The sequence below is a fragment of the Marmota flaviventris genome, chromosome 14 (genome assembly GCF_047511675.1).
Source record: "Marmota flaviventris isolate mMarFla1 chromosome 14, mMarFla1.hap1, whole genome shotgun sequence".
Lineage (NCBI taxonomy): Eukaryota > Metazoa > Chordata > Mammalia > Rodentia > Sciuridae > Marmota > Marmota flaviventris.
This window is the reverse complement of record NC_092511.1, coordinates 1,913,464-1,934,170: the sequence shown is the minus strand read 5'-3', so window position 1 is coordinate 1,934,170 and position 20,707 is coordinate 1,913,464. Positions and strand designations below refer to the sequence as shown.

The 20,707-nt window shown below is 54.7% G+C and overlaps 1 protein-coding gene across 1 annotated transcript in view; it reads right to left on the bottom strand.

Moving 5' to 3' along the window:
• Dcdc2c (doublecortin domain containing 2C) overlaps window positions 1-20,707 on the bottom strand; it is a 96,954-nt gene that overhangs the window by 49,484 nt on the left and 26,763 nt on the right. The window contains exons 6-9 of the mRNA XM_071601979.1: window positions 19,945-19,987; window positions 12,962-13,088; window positions 11,022-11,119; window positions 5,730-5,795 (exon numbers count right to left, since the gene is read on the bottom strand). Coding sequence (XP_071458080.1) covers window positions 5,730-5,795; window positions 11,022-11,119; window positions 12,962-13,088; window positions 19,945-19,987 — 334 coding nt within the window. The remainder of the gene's footprint in view (window positions 1-5,729; window positions 5,796-11,021; window positions 11,120-12,961; window positions 13,089-19,944; window positions 19,988-20,707) is intronic.

Sequence of the window (20,707 nt, the reverse complement as noted above, 5' to 3'; positions counted from 1 at the left end):
CTCAAAGCCATTGTCTCACTGATTTTGTAAATTTGTAAAATAATTGTTGACTGACTCAGCCAAGGTGGAGGGTTACACTTGACAAGGACACCTGGCCAGCTAACAGAAGCCCTAAAGCTGGAGTCCAGGCTCCTCCACGTGCTCTTGGCACATTAGCACCTACACAGGGAACCACACGCTGTGCCTGGCCCTCGGCAGAGCACTGTCAGGATTCTTCTGCTAATAAAAATAAAAGCACTGAGCAGATTTTTCTCTCTAATCCTGGAGGTGGGATAAATAAACAAATGAACTTTACACAGGAGGAAACAAAGACTCTGAGCTTTCAAGGTGTGTTCCCAAAGCCACACAACGGGTGTGTGGTGGCTGGCCCCTTCCACTAGTGGCGGGAACGCCAGAGCCCATGCCTTCCTTCCCACGCGCCTGGGCCTGGCCCACTATCCTCATGGAGTCCCAGGGAATTGTGGTCCAAGTCAGTGAAATTGTCCACACCCAGACAAAATTCACCATGACACTTGGTCACCTAACCAATGATGAGGGGAGCCTGTTTTACTTAGGACAGAGCTAACACAGAGCTGGAGGTGAGGACCTACAGCTGCCAGGTGGGGACCCTGCTGGCCTGCAGCCTTGGGGGCTGGGAGTCTGACTTCTGCCCACACCCTGAGCAGGTGGCACCTGCATCCCTCAGTGTGGTGAGTCTGAAGGTGCAGCTGTTCTTGCTGCTGGGAGCCCGAGCCAGCACCCCAGGTGCTGACTGCTCAGGCCAGGGAGGGTCCCAGGTTGCTGCCCCAGCAGCTACCCTCTGCATTTTCTTCGCTCTGCAGTGGATTATCCACCATTGGCAATGCCTCCACGAGGCTTCCTTTCCTGAGTTTGTTTTTTAACCCTAGTGACAGGCATGGAAGTTGTACTTTTAAAAAGCATCTGAAGCCTTGAGGGTCCACGGTTATCCTGCCTTCAGAATGGGAAACACAAAACTACCATTTACTGATACAAACCTTATTTTTAATATCTTCAAAAATCTTTTCATATTCTTTTTCCTATTATTAAAAAATATATCTATCATGATCAAGTATCTGCAAAAAGGATACTGTAAAGCAAGCCCTGGGCCTCCCTTCTCCCCTAGGCTCTGGGTCAGAACACTTCCGTCTCTGCTAAGAGCAACAGAAGTGGCATCTCAAGCCTGGCCCCTGGCCCCTGGCCCTGGCCCTCATCTCTGCCCTGTGTCCTGAGACCACCCTTCCTGATCTCCATGCGTGGCCTTACTGCTCAGCCTGAGCTGTACCTTCCGCTCCCCTGCATCCTGGTTTGATTCCACTCAACAAACACCTGGGAGCAGCCAGCCTTGGGCTCCTCAGTCTACCTGCTGCTGTCTCCACGGTCTTCCGTTCCATCCTCCAGGGAAGCATAGGGTAATAGAGCTACCCTACGGAGGAGCACTGCCTGTGCTGCTGATTGATCTACTTGGATTTTTCAGATTCTAAGATGATAATGAAAAACGACAAACACACATTAATTTAATAGAAAGAGCAAAAAGCCGTTTCTAAGTCTGCATCAGTTCATGTCACCCTAATAGGCACCGCTGTCTCCTGCCGCCATGTGCACATCCTCAACCTGCATTTGCTAATACTGGACATTGTAAAGCTAATTCTAAGGGGGAATCTCTTGGTTTATTATTTGCATTTTTATTTAGTAATGAGATGGTTATATCTGAATTAGTAGATTTGTATTCTTCCCAGTAAGTTTTGGCTTCATTTGCCTTTCTGTTCATTGGGCTGTCTTTATATTAGTTATTTGTGAGCTTTTTATAAATTAAGAAAACTTTATTTGCATTGCAAATATTTTCTTCCTTATTTTGATTAACTTTCTTTTTGGTATGGGGAATAGAAACCCAGGACTTCACACATGCTAGATGAGTGCTCTTCCACTGAGCTACTCTCTTCAACCACCTTGGTTAACTTTTAACTTTATGATATTTTCCGAAAAGAAAAGTTTAGTTTTCATCTAGAGAAATATGACCTTGGGATGATCACTTCTTAGGTACAATGCAGCCTGATGAGACTCACTGGAATATCCACCTTCTCTTATAACCCTCTGCGAGAATCTCTCTGCCCAGTTGGCCACACCCAGCCTCTGCACCAGAGGCCTTTAAAGGGCCCTCACTGCCTCCAGAGCTGGACGAGGGTCACCTAGTGTCTTCCCAGTTCTCCGTCAAGTTCAAGATCAGCCAGGGAACATAAACTGTGTTAAAGTTGGCAACAACACGAATTAAGTCCAGACCCTTGCATCTATCAGAGGTGACAGAGCGGGTACACAGGTCACTCTGACAAAAGCCAGGGTAGCCCGATGACACAGGAATCAGGGGCAAAGGAAGTCAAGGACTGAGTTTGTAACCTACTGTGTAGAGAGACTGTTGAGCCAGACACCCTGGTAAATTGCTGAGAAATAAACTGCACAGAGGAGAGGAAAATGATCTGGGGGTCAGTGTGGAAGGGTGCCACCTCATGGGCCCCAAGAGCTCAAGGGGCCCAAGCTCCTTACTGAGCACACAAGATTGGCCATGCAGTTCCTATCACACCTGTCGAAAGCTGATAACTCGGAGTCAAGACGGCACTCAGAGCCACACTCAGAGCCACCGCGGCCCTGACACTCCTGCCTGGAGGCTCCTCTGTGGCCTCCCTGCAGAGCTGGTCCCCAGGCCACACTGGGGATCTCCAGGGCAAGAGAGCCCCAGACGCACACCTGGGTACCTGCTCAGCATCACCATTCGCCTCATCCACAGTCCTTTAGAAAGGATGCTTTCAAATTTTTGATACCTTATTTTACAAACTTAGCAAGCAGCATAGGTAAGAAAAAGTGCTGTTTGCACATAAATCATTGTACAATCACTGGGTCCAAATAAATCAAGCAATAAGAACTGAGAAACTTCCAGTCCACCCTGGTTCAAACAGTACAGGGTAATTAACATTGAATGCAGAGAACACGATTTGATATCAGTAAAAGGATGAAGTACACATCTCATCTTTATCATTTCACAGAAGAGCCTTCAAATTAGTTAATTAACGATAATTCCATTGTAAGATGAAAAGTGTGGTTAACAGGCCAAATGTCATCAGGGTCATCCAGACTGTGCAATTAGAGGTTAAGCATTCTGAGGATGAAGAAGTGCCATGCAGAGCAGAGCCCTGTTTGTATTCTGCTTTACCCACTTCTCACCACCGACTTACATAATGGCCCAATAAGCGCACATGTCACCTCCCCGGCTGGCCCTGACACCTCCCCGGCTGGCCCGGCTTCTGACACTTCCACTGCACACACTTTCAGCCCCAAGCCCCAAGGCTGCCAGCACTTACAGACAAGGACAGGGCAAAGAAGCAGGGAGAGGGCACCTGTGCTCAGCAGGCACAGAGTGTCCGTCTGGTGGGACAAAATTGCCCTGAAAGCAGATCATGGCCATGACTGTGCACCACCATAAATGTAACTAATGTCACTGAATCGCACGTTTAAAATGGCCAGAGAGCAAATCCTAGGTTATGTGTCTGTATATATATTTAAGTCATGTTCAGGATGACCTGTTCTCTTACCACTCTACTGGGTCATTAGTGCTGTATGCCTGCATGCTTACTTAAGTTAAGCAACTTAATCTTAGGTAACTCAAATCCACAGACTTCCTTAAACATCTGCTGAGTTGAAGATACTGTGGGACCTCAGATGACAAGGCACAGTCTCTGCAGCACAAGGATTTCACAGCCAACTTCAGGGGTGGTCCAGGCTGCAATCACACACCTAAAAAGGTAAGGTGGTCAGCACCAAATAGTCCTGAGTGACCTGCCAGGTGGACGTGCAGATGAAATGCCAAGTGAACCCACAATCATTGAGAATGGCAGGGGCCACTGAGGCCACCGGCCAGGTCACCTGAGGGGCTCTCTTCCCGGCCATGGGGGGCAAGCCCTCAAAATCACAAACTAGGATTTCGGCCAAAGATTGTCAACCACACGAGGTGTTTCATGCCAGGAAATGCCACACCAACAGTGTTTTGCTGAGGTCAGGCCAGAGGCTAAGACGCAGCTGTGTGGGCCTGGTGGAACCAAAAGGCTCCCAGGTGCATTACACACTGGAGCCACAGCACCCTCGCAGTGAGCCTGTCACCTGGGAGCAAGGAGCCGACAGCTGAACCCACCACAAGAGTCTCTTCTGGGGAATCACAGGGAGCCAACATGGCTCAGAGGGAGAAGAAAGAGCTTCCGGGCTGGTTCAGTCGAGGTTCTCCAGACTGGTCCCTTGCTAACTGGGTCTGGCTGCCCCTCCAGCCCGTCACGCCCTACTCACACCCCCACAGGGCTGACCCCTCTCACCTCCCCGACTGGGTCTGCTGCTATTCCAGCTGCGTTGCTCACACCAAGGAAGACATTTGATTCACTCTAAGAAATTGAATCTGCTACGGCTGCTATCAAGCTCCTACAGTGTATGCCATGCCCGGAGCCCTAGCCAGGTTCCACGGCAGATCAGAAAGACAGAAGGCCACACCTGGCACTCAGGAGACTGCAGACTATGCCACAGAGATGCCCCAAGGATTCTGTGCAAACACGCACTCAAGCTGTCCACAGGCCCGCAGTGCCCACTCCTGTCTGCCCAGCACCAGCAGGTGGGCTTGCTGCCCCTTTCCTGAGGCTCTGGGGGAATCTCTTTATTGCTGTTCCTGCTCTCAGAATGCTCCTACTCCCTGCCACCAAAGAAACGAAATGTGACCTTTGCTCCTCATTTGAAGGAGCTCCCCACCCTCCTAGAGGCAGGTGGACCACCGTCCACTGAAAACTGCCTGCATGTCAGAATCACGTGAGACGGGACGGTGCGAAGGCTGGAGGGGTGTCCTCTGACTGGTTCAGACCCCACACTTCTTTGGTGTTCTTTAAAACCTGAACAACTTCCTGAGGACCCACTGTCTTCCCCACAAACCCCCTTGCCAGCTCGGGTGAAGTCCCAGGCACCCCAGGTGGCTCCTGTGCCCTCTTACCACCTGGAAGCCACCTGGAGCTGTGGGCCAGCTTAAGAGCAGGAGATGTGGCTCAAAGGCCATCAGGTCTTCAGCTCTGTGGGCTCAGCATCAGAACAGACACAGGGGCCTCTGTCTGAGGCCCAACGTCCAAGAGAGGGAAATAACCTGAAAGCATCTAGAGACCAGACAGCCCCTTCTCGGCTGTCCATCGCACATCCGGTGGATCGTGTCCTCCCCCCACGTTTTAGGTAGACCATCAGCACGTCGTGTTCTCCGCCTCGGAAACCTGCTGCTTGTGTGGACTGTGTTTCCAAACCGCTGGACAGGAAAGCACGGCAGGCATGGGTGAGCCCTGCTGCCACCTGCCACCAGCACAGCCCCTGTCCCCAAGGGTGGGCTCCATCAGCCATACGGAGCCACCCACGCGACCCTGATTCCTCACCTCCTGATGTGCTCCCTAAAAATACCTGGAAGCGAGCTGGGAAGTGGCCAGGTGTGACAGCGAGCACAGTGACAGGTGACGGAGACTAGAGAAGACAGTGAAGTCCCCCCCAAGCATCCCTCCGTCACATAGGAGGCCTGGCCCCGGCCTGGCTGCTGGGGAGTACCCAGCGCTTCACCTCTGGCCCTCATCTGGCTTGGGGACGCAGCCTGTGGTCTCGGGCCCTGAATGTCAGCGTACTGGATGCCAAGGAGGTACTCAGGCCCAGCCTAAGAACAAAGTAGAACCTCTCACCTGGATGCCTTCAAAGTCACGGGTGCTTTCTGACTCCTCATCTTCTTTAACCACCTCTGCAGGGGCCTGGGGGGGAAACATACCACATTTCACATTCGGCCAAGCCTGGCCCCCGCCAGGCTCCTAAGCAGAGCTCCTGGGGTAGCGGTCCAGGCCAGCAGGGGAGCCTCTGCCTGCTCCCACCTTTGGCTCCACCAGCAAAACACAACATGCTTAGCACAATTCTGGAGAAATCTTTAGGGAGACAGAAGGTAAATCCTTTCTCTGTGTAAAGGAATGTTGAGGTCCCTCCAGCCGCCTCTGGCCTGCAGACCATGGGTTCCTTCCTAATCCGTGTGTGCCCCCGAGGACCCCTCAGGAGGCTGCTCAGGAGACACCCTCTCCACCTAGCAGAGGTCACCCTTGTAGCAGTGCTCCTCCCACAGCCTGGAATTGTTCCCAGAGCCGTGGCTTCTGGGAAGGCAGTGAGCTGCCTCAGTGTCTGGGAACCTCTGTCCACTCAGGGGAGCCACACGATTCTGTGGCCACAGAGAAGACTGGCACAGGGGCACTTCTACCCCTGCTCTCAGTCGAGACCCACTGATGAGGCTACAGTAAAATGAGTGTGTCTACTACAGGCCACAGCAGGCAGGACAGAGGTCCACAGTGGACAGGACAGAGGTCCACAGCGGGCAGGACAGAGATCCACAGCAGGCAGGACAGAGGATCACAGCAGGCAGGACACAGGCCCACAGAGGGCAGGACAGAGGTCCACAGAGGGCATGACAGAGGTCCACAGAGGGCAGAACAGAGGCCCACAGAGGACAGGACAGAGATCCACAGAGGGCAGGACAGAGGCCCACAGTGGACAGGACCGAGGCCCACAGAGGGCAGGACAGAGGTCCACAGAGGGCAGGACAGAGATCTACAGCAGGCAGGACACAGGCCCACAGAGGGCAGGACAGAGGCCCACAGTGGACAGGACAGAGGTCTACAGAATGCAGGACAGAGGCCCACAGTGGACAGGACAGAGGTCTACAGAATGCAGGACAGAGATCCACAGCAGGCAAGACACAGGCCCACAGAGGGCAGGACAGAGGCCCACAGTGGACAGGACAGAGTTCTACAGAATGCAGGACAGAGGCCCACAGTGGACAGGACAGAAGCCCACAGAGGGCAGGACAGAGGCCCACAGTGGACAGGACAGAGGCCCACAGTGGACAGGACAGAGGCCCACAGTAGGCAGGACAGAGATCCACAGCAGGCAAGACACAGGCCCACAGTAGGCAGGACAGAGATCCACAGCAGGCAAGACACAGGCCCACAGAGGGCAGGACAGAGGCCCACAGAGGGCAGGACAGAGGCCCATAGTGGACAGGACAGAGGCCCACAGAGGGCAGGACAGAGGCCCACAGTGGACAGGACAGAGGCCCACAGTGGACAGGACAGAAGCTCACAGAGGGCAGGACAGAGGCCCACAGAGGGCAGGACAGAGGCCCATAGTGGACAGGACAGAGGCCCACAGAGGGCAGGACACAGGCCCACAGAGGGCAGAACAGAGGCCCACAGAGGGCAGGACAGAGGCCCACAGTGGACAGGACAGAGGCCCACAGTGGACAGGACAGAAGCCCACAGAGGGCAGAACAGAGGTCCACAGAGGGCAGGACAGAGGTCCACAGAGGGCAGAACAGAGGTCCACAGAGGGCAGAACAGAGGCCCACAGAGGGCAGGACAGAGGTCCACAGAGGGCAGGACAGAGGTCCACAGAGGGCAGAACAGAGGCCCACAGAGGGCAGAACAGAGGTCCACAGAGGGCAGGACAGAGACCCACAGTAGGCAGGACACAGGCCCACAGAGGGCAGGACAGAGGTCCACAGTGGACAGGACAGAGGCCCACAGAGGGCAGGACAGAGGCCCACAGTGGACAGGACAGAGGCCCACAGAGGGCAGGACAGAGGCCCACAGTAGGCAGGACAGAGGCCCACAGTGGACAGGACAGAAGCCCACAGAGGGCAGGACAGAGGCCCACAGTGGACAGGACAGAGGCCCACAGCGGGCAGGACAGAGGCCCACAGTGGACAGGACAGAGGCCCACAGTAGGCAGGACAGAGGCCCACAGTAGGCAGGACAGAGGCCCACAGTGGACAGGACAGAAGCCCACAGAGGGCAGGACAGAGACCCACAGTGGACAGGACAGAAGCCCACAGAGGGCAGGACAGAGGCCCACAGTGGACAGGACAGAGGCCCACAGTAGGCAGGACAGAGGCCCACAGCGGGCTTCAACAAGGTACACAAAAGGTGGGAACGGTCTGTTCACTCACTGCCTGGGAGATGCCAAGGGCGGTCCCGCTCCGGCCCCAGAGCCCAGAGGCAGAGCTGGGCAGTGTGACAAAGCACAAGCTGGCTTTCAGGTGCTGCCTGGCGCCACTCGCCGGTCCTCAGGGAAAGCAAGTCAGACAGCCACACCCGAGTTGAAATGGTGAAGCCCACACCACAAAACCAGAGAGGGGCTGCCTGGAGGAGCCCTAGGGGACGCCGCTGCTGCCCGTCACCAGTGTGAGCCAGACAGAGCTCTGCGGCCACAGATCCTAGGTATGCGTCCAATGCCACCAACCCACCAGCCCAGAGCGCATTAAGCATTATCCAAAGAACAGTTGCTGTGGTGCCAACCAGAGATTCACGCCCTCACTTAAGGGCACCTCGAGGATCCTGCCACACTGAATCCCACGAGGTCAGGACAGAGGTCCACAGAGGGCAGGACAGAGGCCCACAGTGGACAGGACCGAGGCCCACAGTGGACAGGACAGAGGCCCACAGAGGGCAGGACAGAAGCCCACAGAGGGCAGGACAGAGGTCCACAGAGGGCAGGACAGAGGCCCACAGAGGGCAGGACAGAGGTCCACAGTGGACAGGACAGAGGTCTACAGAATGCAGGACACAGGCCCACAGTGGACAGGACAGAAGCCCACAGAGGGCAGGACAGAGGCCCACAGAGGGCAGGACAGAGGCCCACAGTGGACAGGACAGAGGTCTACAGAATGCAGGACAGAGATCCACAGCAGCGGCCATAAGTGCAAATAAGCAAGGTCCTTGAGAAGCGAGGGTCACGGGGATGGCAAGTCTAGGTAACAGTCTCACATGGAAGTAGAGCCACAGCAGGACAGGTGCAGCGGGGAAGGCTGCTGGGGCAAAGGACAGGAGGCCGCTGACACAAAGGGCCCCTGAGCCTCCCGCAGGGCTGTCCTCTGAACTCCTGGATGCCAGACATTAGCATAGGAAAAGGAAACACAGGAGCCAGGGGAGCAGGAGGAAGCACTGGGCTCTCCTTCCACATCTGTCCCTGGGACACAGCATGGAGGGCTAGAGGAAGCAGCCCACGCGCCTCCTCCCAGGAGCTCTCTCTGAAACTCCAAGAGGCCATCGTGCACTGCAACTCTCCAGAAGGATTCGAAAGGCACCTCCCAGGAGTGCGTGGACGTAAATGCAGCAGCTTGTCCAAGACTGAGGCAGCTGGCACATGGGTGGGGCCAGGTGGCCTGAGCATCCCTCCACCTGACTGCAGCTTTCTACTGGTCTCATCACCCAGGGCTTCTGGCGTCCACTTCTGTCGGACTTCATGGACACCTGGGCACCACCCTCGTGCACCAGGTCTCGGAGCAGGGAGACAGGGGAGTAAGAAGGCCCCGTGTGCTCTGAGGAAGGTTCCTCCAACACACGGCCCTCTCTGCTCCTCCCACGGCCCTCCTCTAGGCTGGCCACACACGTGGGAAGACACAGACGGCTGCCGAGCACCTCACCTCAGGGGCCTGGAACCTGTGCTGACCACCAGGAAGTCTCAGTTCATGGGGCCAAGCCTGCCTTGGACACTCCCTGGCAGAAAGCTCTTTCTGGAAGCCCCTGCTCCACTGCAGCCCGACGGCCTGGCGCCCGGCCTCCCGGAGCCCACAGGACGCTCCTGCTCCGAGCAGCCCTCAGGGGCATCCCCGCCCACCAGGGACCCGCTTCTTCCTCTCACTCATTACTCTGGGTAAGCGAATCCACTGCCCCAACTCAAATTCAAAGGATGCCAAGATCACCAAAGCCCAAACATGAACACGCCCACTGACAGGGCTAGCACAGCCGCGCCCGGTGACCCGACACCCAGAGGGCACAGTCATGCGGCAGCAGTGAGGGCAACGTGGCAAAAAGCAGCCGCCTAAGACGTCCTCGTCCCACATTACCAGAGATGGCTCGAGGGGCCAAAACATTCTTAAACTGTTGGGTTTTAAAAGAAAACCACATCTTTTGGTCATTTTCTGTGATGCCGAGGGAAAGAGTGAATCACGTCACTGGTGAGTGAGGCAACAGCAGGGACTCGTGGGACACCCTCCAAATGCCCAAGAAGTGGACAGCACAGAACTGGTGCCCGGGCTGCAGCAGATCGCCTCCCAGGAGGTAGAATGAGGGCAGCGGTCAGAGTGCCGGGCACAGGAAGAGGAATAGAGCACCCTGGCTGCTGGACTTCCATGCTGTGTGGTCCTGAGGGCAGGGGTGGCCCTGGGCTCTCTAAGAGGGGAAAAGTGGACTCATATGCTAATATTGATCTTTGATGAATAAAATTCTTTTCTCCAAAGCTGACATTTGGAAATGCACTTTCAGTGCCTTCAGGTGGACAGTGAAAACAAAGTCCTGGGCTTGGGGGCCCATCTGGCACCATCTCCTTCACAGGAGCAGGGACGGAGCCTGAGGGCTGGGCCGACTGGCCCAGGCACACAGGGTGAGCTGGGCTGGATCCCAGCCTCTGTCTCTGCCCAGCCCTCACCGGTGCCCTGGCCTCCTCCTCCCCAACACAGCCCCCTCACCCCATGCTGTGCCGCCCTCCCATCCCCACAGGCCCCTGCCTGTGCATTACCTCCTGGGCCACCTAAGTGAGTCCTCCCAGGCTGGATGAGCCCAGGGCTCATGCTCACAGTCTGATTCTGCCCTTTATTCCCTCGTTCAGTCATCCCACAAATCGCTGCAAGGGCCAGGACCCTGCTAGGTACAGGGCTACAGCAAAGCACACCAGTCCCCTCCCTTGAGGAGTCCACAGCTTAGCAGGGGCAGAGACAATAACAAAATAGTGACAGGTTAAATACACAGTTACACAGGTGCTAGGGAGGGACAGACAGGAAAATGCCTGAAACTGGATCTGAGGCTGGGCAGTGGCTAACTGGGGGGAACATGGAACATTCTAGAGCAAGAGAACTTGAGGGAAAGGGGGCAGGGATGAAGCTGAGGCAGAGAGCACAGTCCAGGGGTGGACAACAGAGTCGTCCTGGGCCCGCCACCCACCTGGTCCACCGGCACCTCCACCTGCACGTCCTGGTCCTCCTTGATGTCCGGTGCTCCTTGGGTGTCCCTGGTGGGCTTCTGGGCTCTATACACATCACCTTGTGAGGGAAGACGACACAGATGGGCTTTCTGAACCCGGCAGAAACCGAGGCCATGGGACATCTCCTAACCCAGACCAGCTACGAAGCACAGCACCGGGGCTTCCAGCTGGCAGGAGCCCAGCTGCCCAGCTCAGGGGGCCCCGTTTCTGCAGAGTCTGTCTATGTCTCTACTCCTGAAGGTGCTGGGCCTGAGAAGGCTCGGGCACACTGCACACCCCCCACGGCAGACCGTCCAGCTCACGGTCAGCTAAGACGAACATGTGCCAAGCCTGTGTTCAGTTGATCCCGTTAGAAATAAATAAATAAGAAATCATAGAAATACTTCCAGGAAATACAGCCCAAAGTGTATTCATGATCTGGGTTTGAACGGCTAGGCGCTACTCACCTTTAACGGACTGCTAGAAGTCGCTCTGATTATCACTATGATTAGATGTCTTAAACACTTTTAAAATTCCAAGGTTCTTGAAAAATGTACCCTCACCCTGATCAGAGGCAACAGATGAGAACAGAAGTGGAACGTCCTGGCCTGGCCTTCAGCACCCGCAAAGTGAGCACGGCCACCGGTGGGTGCAGCATCCAGAAGGGAAGCTCCCTTCAGTCAAAGCCCTGGCCCGGCCCCCCTCACCTGGCCTGCTCTTGTCCTTCTCCTCCCTTCCCAGCCTTGGCCCACAGTGACTGCCCCAGGGCTTGAGCTGGAGGGCCCTCTCCCATGGGAGGGGCGTGGGAACAAGGCAGGGAAGAAACACCCACCCCACGTTCAGGGTTGGGTCCTCTTCCACGCATCTGGTGATTAACACTTGCAGCAACCCTGCGGTGGACACGCCCACCCCCGGCGAGCAGTTTACCCACAGTTACACCTGCAGTAAGGGCCGCAGCTCGAATCTGAGCTCCAAAGGCCAATCCTGCCATCGGGCTTCCCCTGTATGGGATCCATGTTGCAAAAAAACAGACTTCACATGCAGTGACCAAGTCCTCATTGTCCTCGATGTGTGAGGAGATGTCAGGGGAGCAGGTCCAGTGCCCTGGATCCGAGGCCAAGCCAGGCTCTCAGGTCTTGTTGGAGCAGGTCCATCTGCCTCCCTGGCACTCTCCATGGAGACAGACAGATCCCACCAACACGGGTGCCCAACCAGCCCACATGGTGGGCCTTCACTGTGGGACAGGGAGGCCAGCAAGGAAAAGGGAGTGAGGGAATCTAGGGAAATGCAAGCTGCCCACACAGAGGAAGCTGGGAAATAATCAGGGCAGAAGACCCCTGGCTGTGCTGGACGGAGACAGAGCCCGAGGAGAAGGCTTTCAGAAAGACAGCTTCCAAGACGGTCCAGATGCTGCAGATGCCCCTGCTGCCCGTCTCCTCCATAACCAGCCACACACGGGGCCTTCTCCCTGCGTAGTCCCCTCCGTGTGGGCAGGACCTGCCCATCACCCACGGGAGCCCAGCAAGGGCTCAGGGAGGGTAGGAGAGCTGGCAAAGCAAGGGCGTGGCTAGAACCCGTCTGGGTCATCCTCTACCCTTCGCCCATCCTCAGAAGGTGTGTGTGCACCACAGGTGGCTTTTGTGTCCTGTTTCTCTCTCCTTTCTGTCACTGGTCCTCTCAGGGAGGACAGACAGACCCCTGACACGGCTGACTTTAAACCTACACTTGTCCTCCCACTGCAGCCTGGCGACTGTGACTCTGCTCCAACAGGGTCCTTCCAGCAAACATTTAGTCTAATCAGAGGGTCACACATCAAGAGAGATTTTTGCCACATACAATCCGCCCCAAGCACACAATGTGCACACACTCTGCCAGGCCAGCAGCTCCCAGCCCGGCTGCAGCACAGTGAGGTGCCCGTTACCTGTGCCCATTTGGACTAGAGGGTCTGCCAGCGGTTTCTTCTTTCCTTGTTTGGCATAGTAAACAGAATCCTGAGTTTTAGGTGGTACGCTCTCATCTTTAGGAGGCTCTTTTTCTTTAGAAGTCACCTAAAGTGCAAATTAAAAACAAAGCTGTCTCAGGAGCAGAAGCGCCATCAGGTCCCTGCAGGGAGGCCCCAGCAGGAGGCCAGGACGTGGAGCCCCTCCTCACACCTTCCACTCTCCTCCTTCCTGTCCAGTCCACAAAGAACGGAAACCAGTTCATTTTCCCCCTCCCTGCCGTGTCTCTGGGGGACAGGTCAATGACCTCTCCACTTCAGGTGGCCTTGCCAACCCCTGGCAGATGGGGGGAGGGGGGAGGGGGATGACAGGCTGAAGGACACGGTGAAACCTGGTAAAAACCATGACTCAATGACCACTACGCATCTGCTCCTGCTGGACCATGGGCTCCGTGGGGCCTGGAAATGCCCAGTGTGGCTTTCTTTTGGGCAACAATAAAGGGGAGCTCAGGTTTTTTTTAAAAAATCAGTTTAGAGGGACTGGGGCTGTGGCTCAGTGGCAGAGCGCTTGCCTCGCACAGGTGAGGCACTGGGTTCAATCTTCAGCACCACATAAAAATAAATAAATAAATAAATAAATAAAGATATTATTTTAAAAAAAAATCTGTTGAGAATAACAAAGGAGAACTACATCAAAGGAGAGATGAAATCGACTCCTAGGCACCTCCCATAGCATCTTTACACTACAAGTAGTGTAGTCAGGGTCAGTCCACCAGGTGGAAGAAGAACAGGGACGACCCCCTCACTCAGCCACCAGGAGGGAGAGGAACAGGGACAACCTCCTCAGTCAGTCCACTCCAGTAAGAGAGGAAGCAGGTGGCCAGCAGGAGGGTCCAGCAGGATCCCTCCCAGCTGGGTCAAGGTCTTCCATCCACCATCCAGTCCCTGCTTAGTCAACTGTGAAGCAGAAGACTGCTGCCCCTCGGCTTCTAGCTGCTCCCTGGACCCTGGAGAGATCCCTTGCTGTTGTCAGCCGGCAACACCAAGCCCAAGCACCTATTGCACAGTGACCCTCGTGGTTAGGCTGGGCTTCAGAGTGGGCTCTGTCTCTTCTTCAGTGTCTCTGACCTCGTCACACACCCTTGATTTTTATGATTCATCTCCATTTCATTTTCAGCATTTTGCTCTATGCCCAAAGAAGTGTCTAACCGTCGTGTCCTGATTGTAGATGTGATATGAATGCAAGGCTGATTAACTATGTACTGACTTCTGCACAGAGGCTTGCACCACAGAATACCCATTTTAATATAAGGATGCCCTTTGGAACATTTCTTGAATTAGCCTTACCCCCTTGAAAGGTAATAGATCTAAAATCACAAATAAAAGCAGCTGCTATGAAGCTGAAGCTGACAGATCAGAACAGGGGAACTTCGATCAGCTCCTGTCATTGGACGGGGAGGCTCATGCTGACTGGGCTTCACTGACATTGCCCAGCCGTAAAGGGCTGCTCTCCAGGGTGTGAACATCTGAATTAAGCACAGGGCTGAAACCATCAGATACTAGAGGCTGTTGAGAAGTGCGTCTAGATGTGATGAAGGAAAGGCACTCGTCTTGCTGTTGTCGCCCGTCCGCTTCCTCACACACCATGGTCACGGAGGTCTCCCCCTGGCCCCCAGGATTTCCCTTCTCGTTTCTTTGGATCAAGATGCTATGAGTCACAGAGCTCATGGGTACTTATGAGCCTTTAAAAAAGACACAATGCTGCCATTTAGCCATGTCACAGCGCCTGTCATCACCTGCGCGCTCTGTTTTCTACGATGGAGAAGCCCTGTAGAACCAGTCAGCATAGATCTTATCACTGATTGCACTGGAACTAAAAGGAAAAGCAGAACACAGTGGGAGTTCATCGTGAAACTCAACCTGCGCAGAGCCACCCTGGCCCCTCCCTCGATTAGAGGCACAGCAAAAGGAGCGGCTGTACCAGCTGACAGCAGCAACACTTCCCATGATTGCCAGGATGCCATCGGCATAAGACGCAACCCTGTCTCAGATGCCGAGCTGCCAACAGTCCAGCAGTCTCAGATCTGCGGCTCGGCTCCACCGGCAGCTCGCTGGGAAGGCGGCAGCTGCCCAGGCCCCGCCCCTCCCGGCTGCTTTCCTGTTTTCAGTCCATACATTTTATTCTGTCATCAGTGGTAGCGATTACCAAGTGCACCCTCCTTTTCACGCCCTCGTTCAAATTTGGATTGAGCATTACCTGTATACACAGCCTGTGACCCAGGCCCTGCCTGCCTCTCCACCTCCCCGCCCTCACCAGGCATCCTCGTGGTACCTCCCACCAGGCACCTTGGTTTTCCTGACTGTATTGGGCAGTGGTGATGGGGTGGCTGATGGCAGCTCTGGAGGTTAAACCATTAGTAAAGAGACGCTGCTGACCTGTCAGAACTGCAGAGGTGGAGGAGTTGATGCCAGGTCAGGGTGTCCCTGGGCTGGGGCTCAGTGAACAGGCTTCAATGGACTGAGGTGGGGTGAGGAGCGTCAGGATCATGGGCACGCTCATCCACATGTCTGCTGCTCCAACAGCAGGAACTCATGCTGGACTCATCCCGAGGTCCCCAGCAACAAGCAAGGCCCTGCAATGGGACCCTGCAGTGCCTCCATTCAAGTCTGTGGTCACTGGTCCAAATCTCTGTGTTATGCTTGTGAAGTGGCCACAGAAAAGTCAAGAAAGAGCCTCTGCTTTGTACTCTAGCTACATTTCTTTAAGGACAATTTGCAAATCTGAAATAAATTCCATGCCCAATTCAACAGAGCACCACAGCTAACCACCTGCAGACCTGCACAGCCCTCATGCTCCACAGAGGGTCACTGTATTACAGGGCTCTCCTGGTGACCACCTGAGGACCTCAGAATGCACAGGCACAGGACCTGCACAGCCCTCACGCTCCACGGAGGGTCACTGTATTACAGGGCTCTCCTGGGTGACACCTGAGGACCTCAGAATGCACAGGCACAGGACCTGCACAGCCCTCATGCTCCACAGAGGCTGTCCATGTTACAGGGCACTCCTGGTGACCACCTGTGGGCCTGCACAGCCCTCACGCTCCACGGAGGGTCACTGTATTACAGGACACTCCTGGTGACCACCTGAGGACCTCAGAATGCACAGGCACAGGACCTGCACAGCCCTCATGCTCCACGGAGGGTCACTGTATTACAGGACACTCCTGGTGACCACCTGAGGACCTCAGAATGCACAGGCACAGGACCTGCACAGCCCTCATGCTCCACGGAGGGTCACTGTATTACAGGGCTCTCCTGGGTGACACCTGAGGACCTCAGAATGCACAGGCACAGGACCTGCACAGCCCTCATGCTCCACGGAGGGTCACTGTATTACAGGGCTCTCCTGGTGACCACCTGAGGACCTCAGAATGCACAGGCACAGGACCTGCACAGCCCTCATGCTCCACAGAGGCTGTCCATGTTACAGGGCACTCCTGGTGACCACCTGTGGGCCTGCACAGCCCTCACGCTCCACGGAGGGTCACTGTATTACAGGGCTCTCCTGGGTGACCACCTGAGGACCTGCACAGTCCTCATGCTCCCAAAAGGTATTTGTGTTACAGGGCAGTCCTGGTGACCACCTGAGGACCTCCACAGAGGGTATTTGTGTCACAGGGCTCTCCTGGTGACCACCTGAGGACCTGCACAGTCTTCACACACTCCCGGAAGGTATTTGTTACAGGGCTCTCCTGGGCTTCTAGCACTTACTAATTCCTTTTCTTCTCCATAAAGATGTTGAGGTGATTCACACAAAGGGTAGATTCACACAAAAAGTAGATTTTTTAAAAAAATGTTAAATAAGTTAGAAACAAAATCTGGCAAAAGCAAGTAAAGAAACAAATTGCTTTGTGGTGACACAGTCGCTGCGACCCATCCCAAAGCCAGCCTCAAGGGAGTCTGCAAGGAAAGGCCTCACACTCCGAGATCACCCACCCTTCAAGTGAGACAGGAGTACATGCATGGTCCTGAGGCCACGCCACGTGGGCTTTTGTACGAGCAACGTGAAGAACGTCAGGTCCCCCGACAGCCATCTTACCATAAATGCAGAGCTCTGACACGTGCCCTTGGTTTTCTTCCAGAACCTTTCATTCTCAGAACAAAAGGCCCTCGCCATACTGCTATATATTCTTGTTAAATTTATTTTATGAAGAGTTTTCCATGATAGATTTGATTTTCATAAAGTAACACATTCTTGCATCATAGTTTATACGGTGTTTTGGCGTCTTTCTGTGTAAAGATTCCTAAAGGCTAAATATCATTACCCAAACCTGTTCAGTTTCCAGCCACAGATTTCTAGAAGAGAGAGAAAAGAGAAACAGGCAACACCAGAGCTAACATGTCTCAATTCAGACCAAGTAAGCACTGAATAAAAGGGAAGCGAAATCACGTCGCCACCTGAAGAATCCAAAGTCAGAACCACAAAATGAGCATGGATGCGAGGAGCAGGAAGCCACGGAACTGGCCGGGGGTTCAGCGGCCTGGTGAGTTGGAAGGTGCTCGAGGCTGCCGTAAGGTCGAGTGTGGGACTCTGAAGGTCACACCAGCCAAGCTAAACAGCAGCCGTCCTTCAAGACTCAGGCCCCAAAGACAGACAGACACTTCTCTAAAGAAGAAACCCAAATGGCCAATAAGTATATGAAAAAATGTCAACCTCCCTGGCAATCAGGGAGATGCTCATCAAAAGTACACTGAGACTTCATGTCACTCCCTTGGGAACAGCAGCCACCAAGACACGGTGACAATGAGTGCTGGGGAGGCTTTTGGGGAAGGAACACTTGAGCGCTGTGTGGGGACTGCAGACCAGGGCGACCACTGTGGGGAGAGTCTCAAAAGACTAGCAAGGGAACCCCAGATGACCCAGCTGCCCACCCCTCGGTGTTTACCCAGAGAACTCGAGTGGGCTCACGGTAGCGATGCCCACACATCAGCCCACAGGAGTCAAGGTCACAACAGCCAGGCTGTGGAACCAGCCCAGGTGCCCTCGACAGATGAATGGACAAGGAATGGGGCACATATCCACAGTGGAGTTTTACTTGGCCATGAAGAAGAGTGGAAGTGTGGCATTTGCCGTGACGTGGAAGGAAGTGGAGACTATTAGGCTCAGACCCAGAGAGTCAAGCTGCAGCTAAGTTGGGAGAAAAGGGAGGAGTGGGTATCAGAAGGTTGGAGGGAGATCCGGGAGTAGAAGAAAGCGAGGGAGAGCAGGAGGGAGGGAGGGGAATGAGAGAGAATCTGACAGGACCGTGAGGGCTGGTGTAATATACCCAGTGAATCCACCTTTACGTATATCTACAGGGCACCAAATAAGATCACACCAGTAAATAAACAGAAGGAAGATGAGCAGAGGAAAGAGAGAGGAGGAGGAAGAAGGGGAGGGAAAGAGGAGGCGCCAGGACTGACGTGGAGGGCACGTATGGATCTGTCACAGTGAGCCCATGCACACAGTCGTACTTCACGCACAACCATCACGTGTAATGCACTCATCAAATCACACTAAGAAAAGAGCACCCAACACTGTGCACACCAGAGGGGGAAATGATGGCCAAGCCAGTAGAGGAGAGCTCCACAGGCCCAGGACCCAGCGTGTGCACAGTCCAGAACACCACGGAGCGTCTGCCCTCTTGCTCTGTGATCTGAGCTCAGCTCCCATCCCCACACATCTCAACGATGCCCCCATACACCGTGATCTGTGCGTAGGCTCCCTAGCACACGCTCCACCAGGAGCTACGTCACAGGCTCCTCTACCCAGCTGGGCAAAGTGCATGCCAGCGCAGAGCACGCCTATGGCTCTGGGCTCACGGATCGTCATTCAGCCACCCATCCCACAAACACTACTAAAATGCATTCCTCAGAGAGAGGAGGTCCTTCAACTCAAGGAGCCATATAACAGCAGTGAATTCACAGAAAACCTTTGTCACCAAAAACTAGTCAAGGACAACACCAGAAAGAAATGTAGGCTAATCTCACGTATAAACCAAGATCAAAATCCGCTAACAAAATTTAGGAAAACATTTTCAGAGGTAACACTGTCCGCAGATGAGCATCGGGTCTGGAATGTGGTGGTGAGTTCAGCGTGAGAAGTCAGGTGCCACAGCAGCAAGCTGAGCTACTTCAGGGCAAGGACAGAGACAGCCAGTCAAGCTCATCCACGGTTGGATGGACACAGTGGCAGTCACAGTGCTGGTCAGACAGTGAGGAGGTCAATGGCATTTGCAAGAAAGCAGCTAAAGTGGTGCCTGTGAGATCTGAATTGCCCAGGACGGAGGAAGCCAAGGCCCCCCACGCCCTTGGGTACTGGCCAAGAAGAGCCCGACACATGGGGGTTCTCCAGGCCAGTACGTTACAGTAGGGAGGCCTGGGAGCCAGTGTGCTGGACATGGGGACCCAACAGCTCTGTCAAATAAACAGTACCAGCAACAGAACTGCAAAACACAGTTTCCACACGGTGGCCAGGGACACACAATCGAGCCAGGTCGTGAGGATGGCGAGGCCTCCGCCCTCCCCAGACACGCTTTCTCATGCTTTAAGCTGCAGCAGCTTGTGTGTGTAGACACTCACACACCCCTCCGCACCTCACTCTGCGTCACCTCTGCCTATGACGTCCTCCCCACACCCTCCAGGGTCCGAGGGTGCCTCAGTTTCTCTCCTACCTGTCCCATGAGACTGCATGTCTTATCACAAATACCTGCCGGTGGCTCCAGTCTGACCAGCTACATGTCTGTTCCTCACTTCCCCTTCCCGATCACAGGAGGGTGTGACTCCTCTTTCGGGTCTGGTGCTAATACTGTGCACCTAAGGCTCAGTTTACAGTTCAGCGCCTGCATGTGCCCTGTCCTTGCCGGTGCCAGGAGATACCAAGTCAGCAACAGTGGTCACCTCTCCTCTTAAAGATCACTTACCTTCTTCTTTTTCTGCAGGCGTCTTTCCATGTCTGAGTACTTTCTGAAAGACAAAAGACAGCTGGTCATGTCTATGCTCAACCCATTCTCGCCGACCGCAGGCTGCAGCCTGGTCCTGGGTGGGGAGCGAGGCAAGAACGCGACCTGTGGTCCATGCAGAACAAGGGCTCAGGCAGCCACGGTTTCCCAGCATGGGAGCAGAACGGGCCTGGTCCTGCTTTGCCTGCTGCCTTGGGGTCCCTGAAAGTGAGATGGCTCTTATCAGGGTGGCTTTGGCCAAGGCTGGCACCCACAGGGGCTTCTGTCTCGGGTTTGTGGTGGGGAGCCTGGCATGTGGCACTCCCACAAAAGCGGCTCCTCTTGCAGCCCTCACAACTCCCGGGGGAAGCGACAGCCTCCCTGTTCTTGGAGGAGCCAGGCTGAGAGGAGTAGGCCTCCCTCCCTGTCCACAGCCGCCTGCAGCAGGGCCCGACGACCCCTCTGCCTCACTCTGCACTCGACCTCTTGCACTGGGTGGTAGATGTGCACACAGGAACCGTTGCCTCCCCAAGGGCTCACAGAGCGGTTCCTGCACCTGCTTGTCCTGTGCAATGGCCCTGTCCCTCGGCCACTGGGCAGCCCCTGTTTCTCCTGGGCCTCAACCTCTTTGTTGAGGGAAAGATACTTAAGCCCCTGCTGGAGACTGTGAAGAATGGTGATGGCAACCTGACCCATGAAGAATCTGTATCACCAGAACAGCACATTTCACTGTGGAAAAACAGCC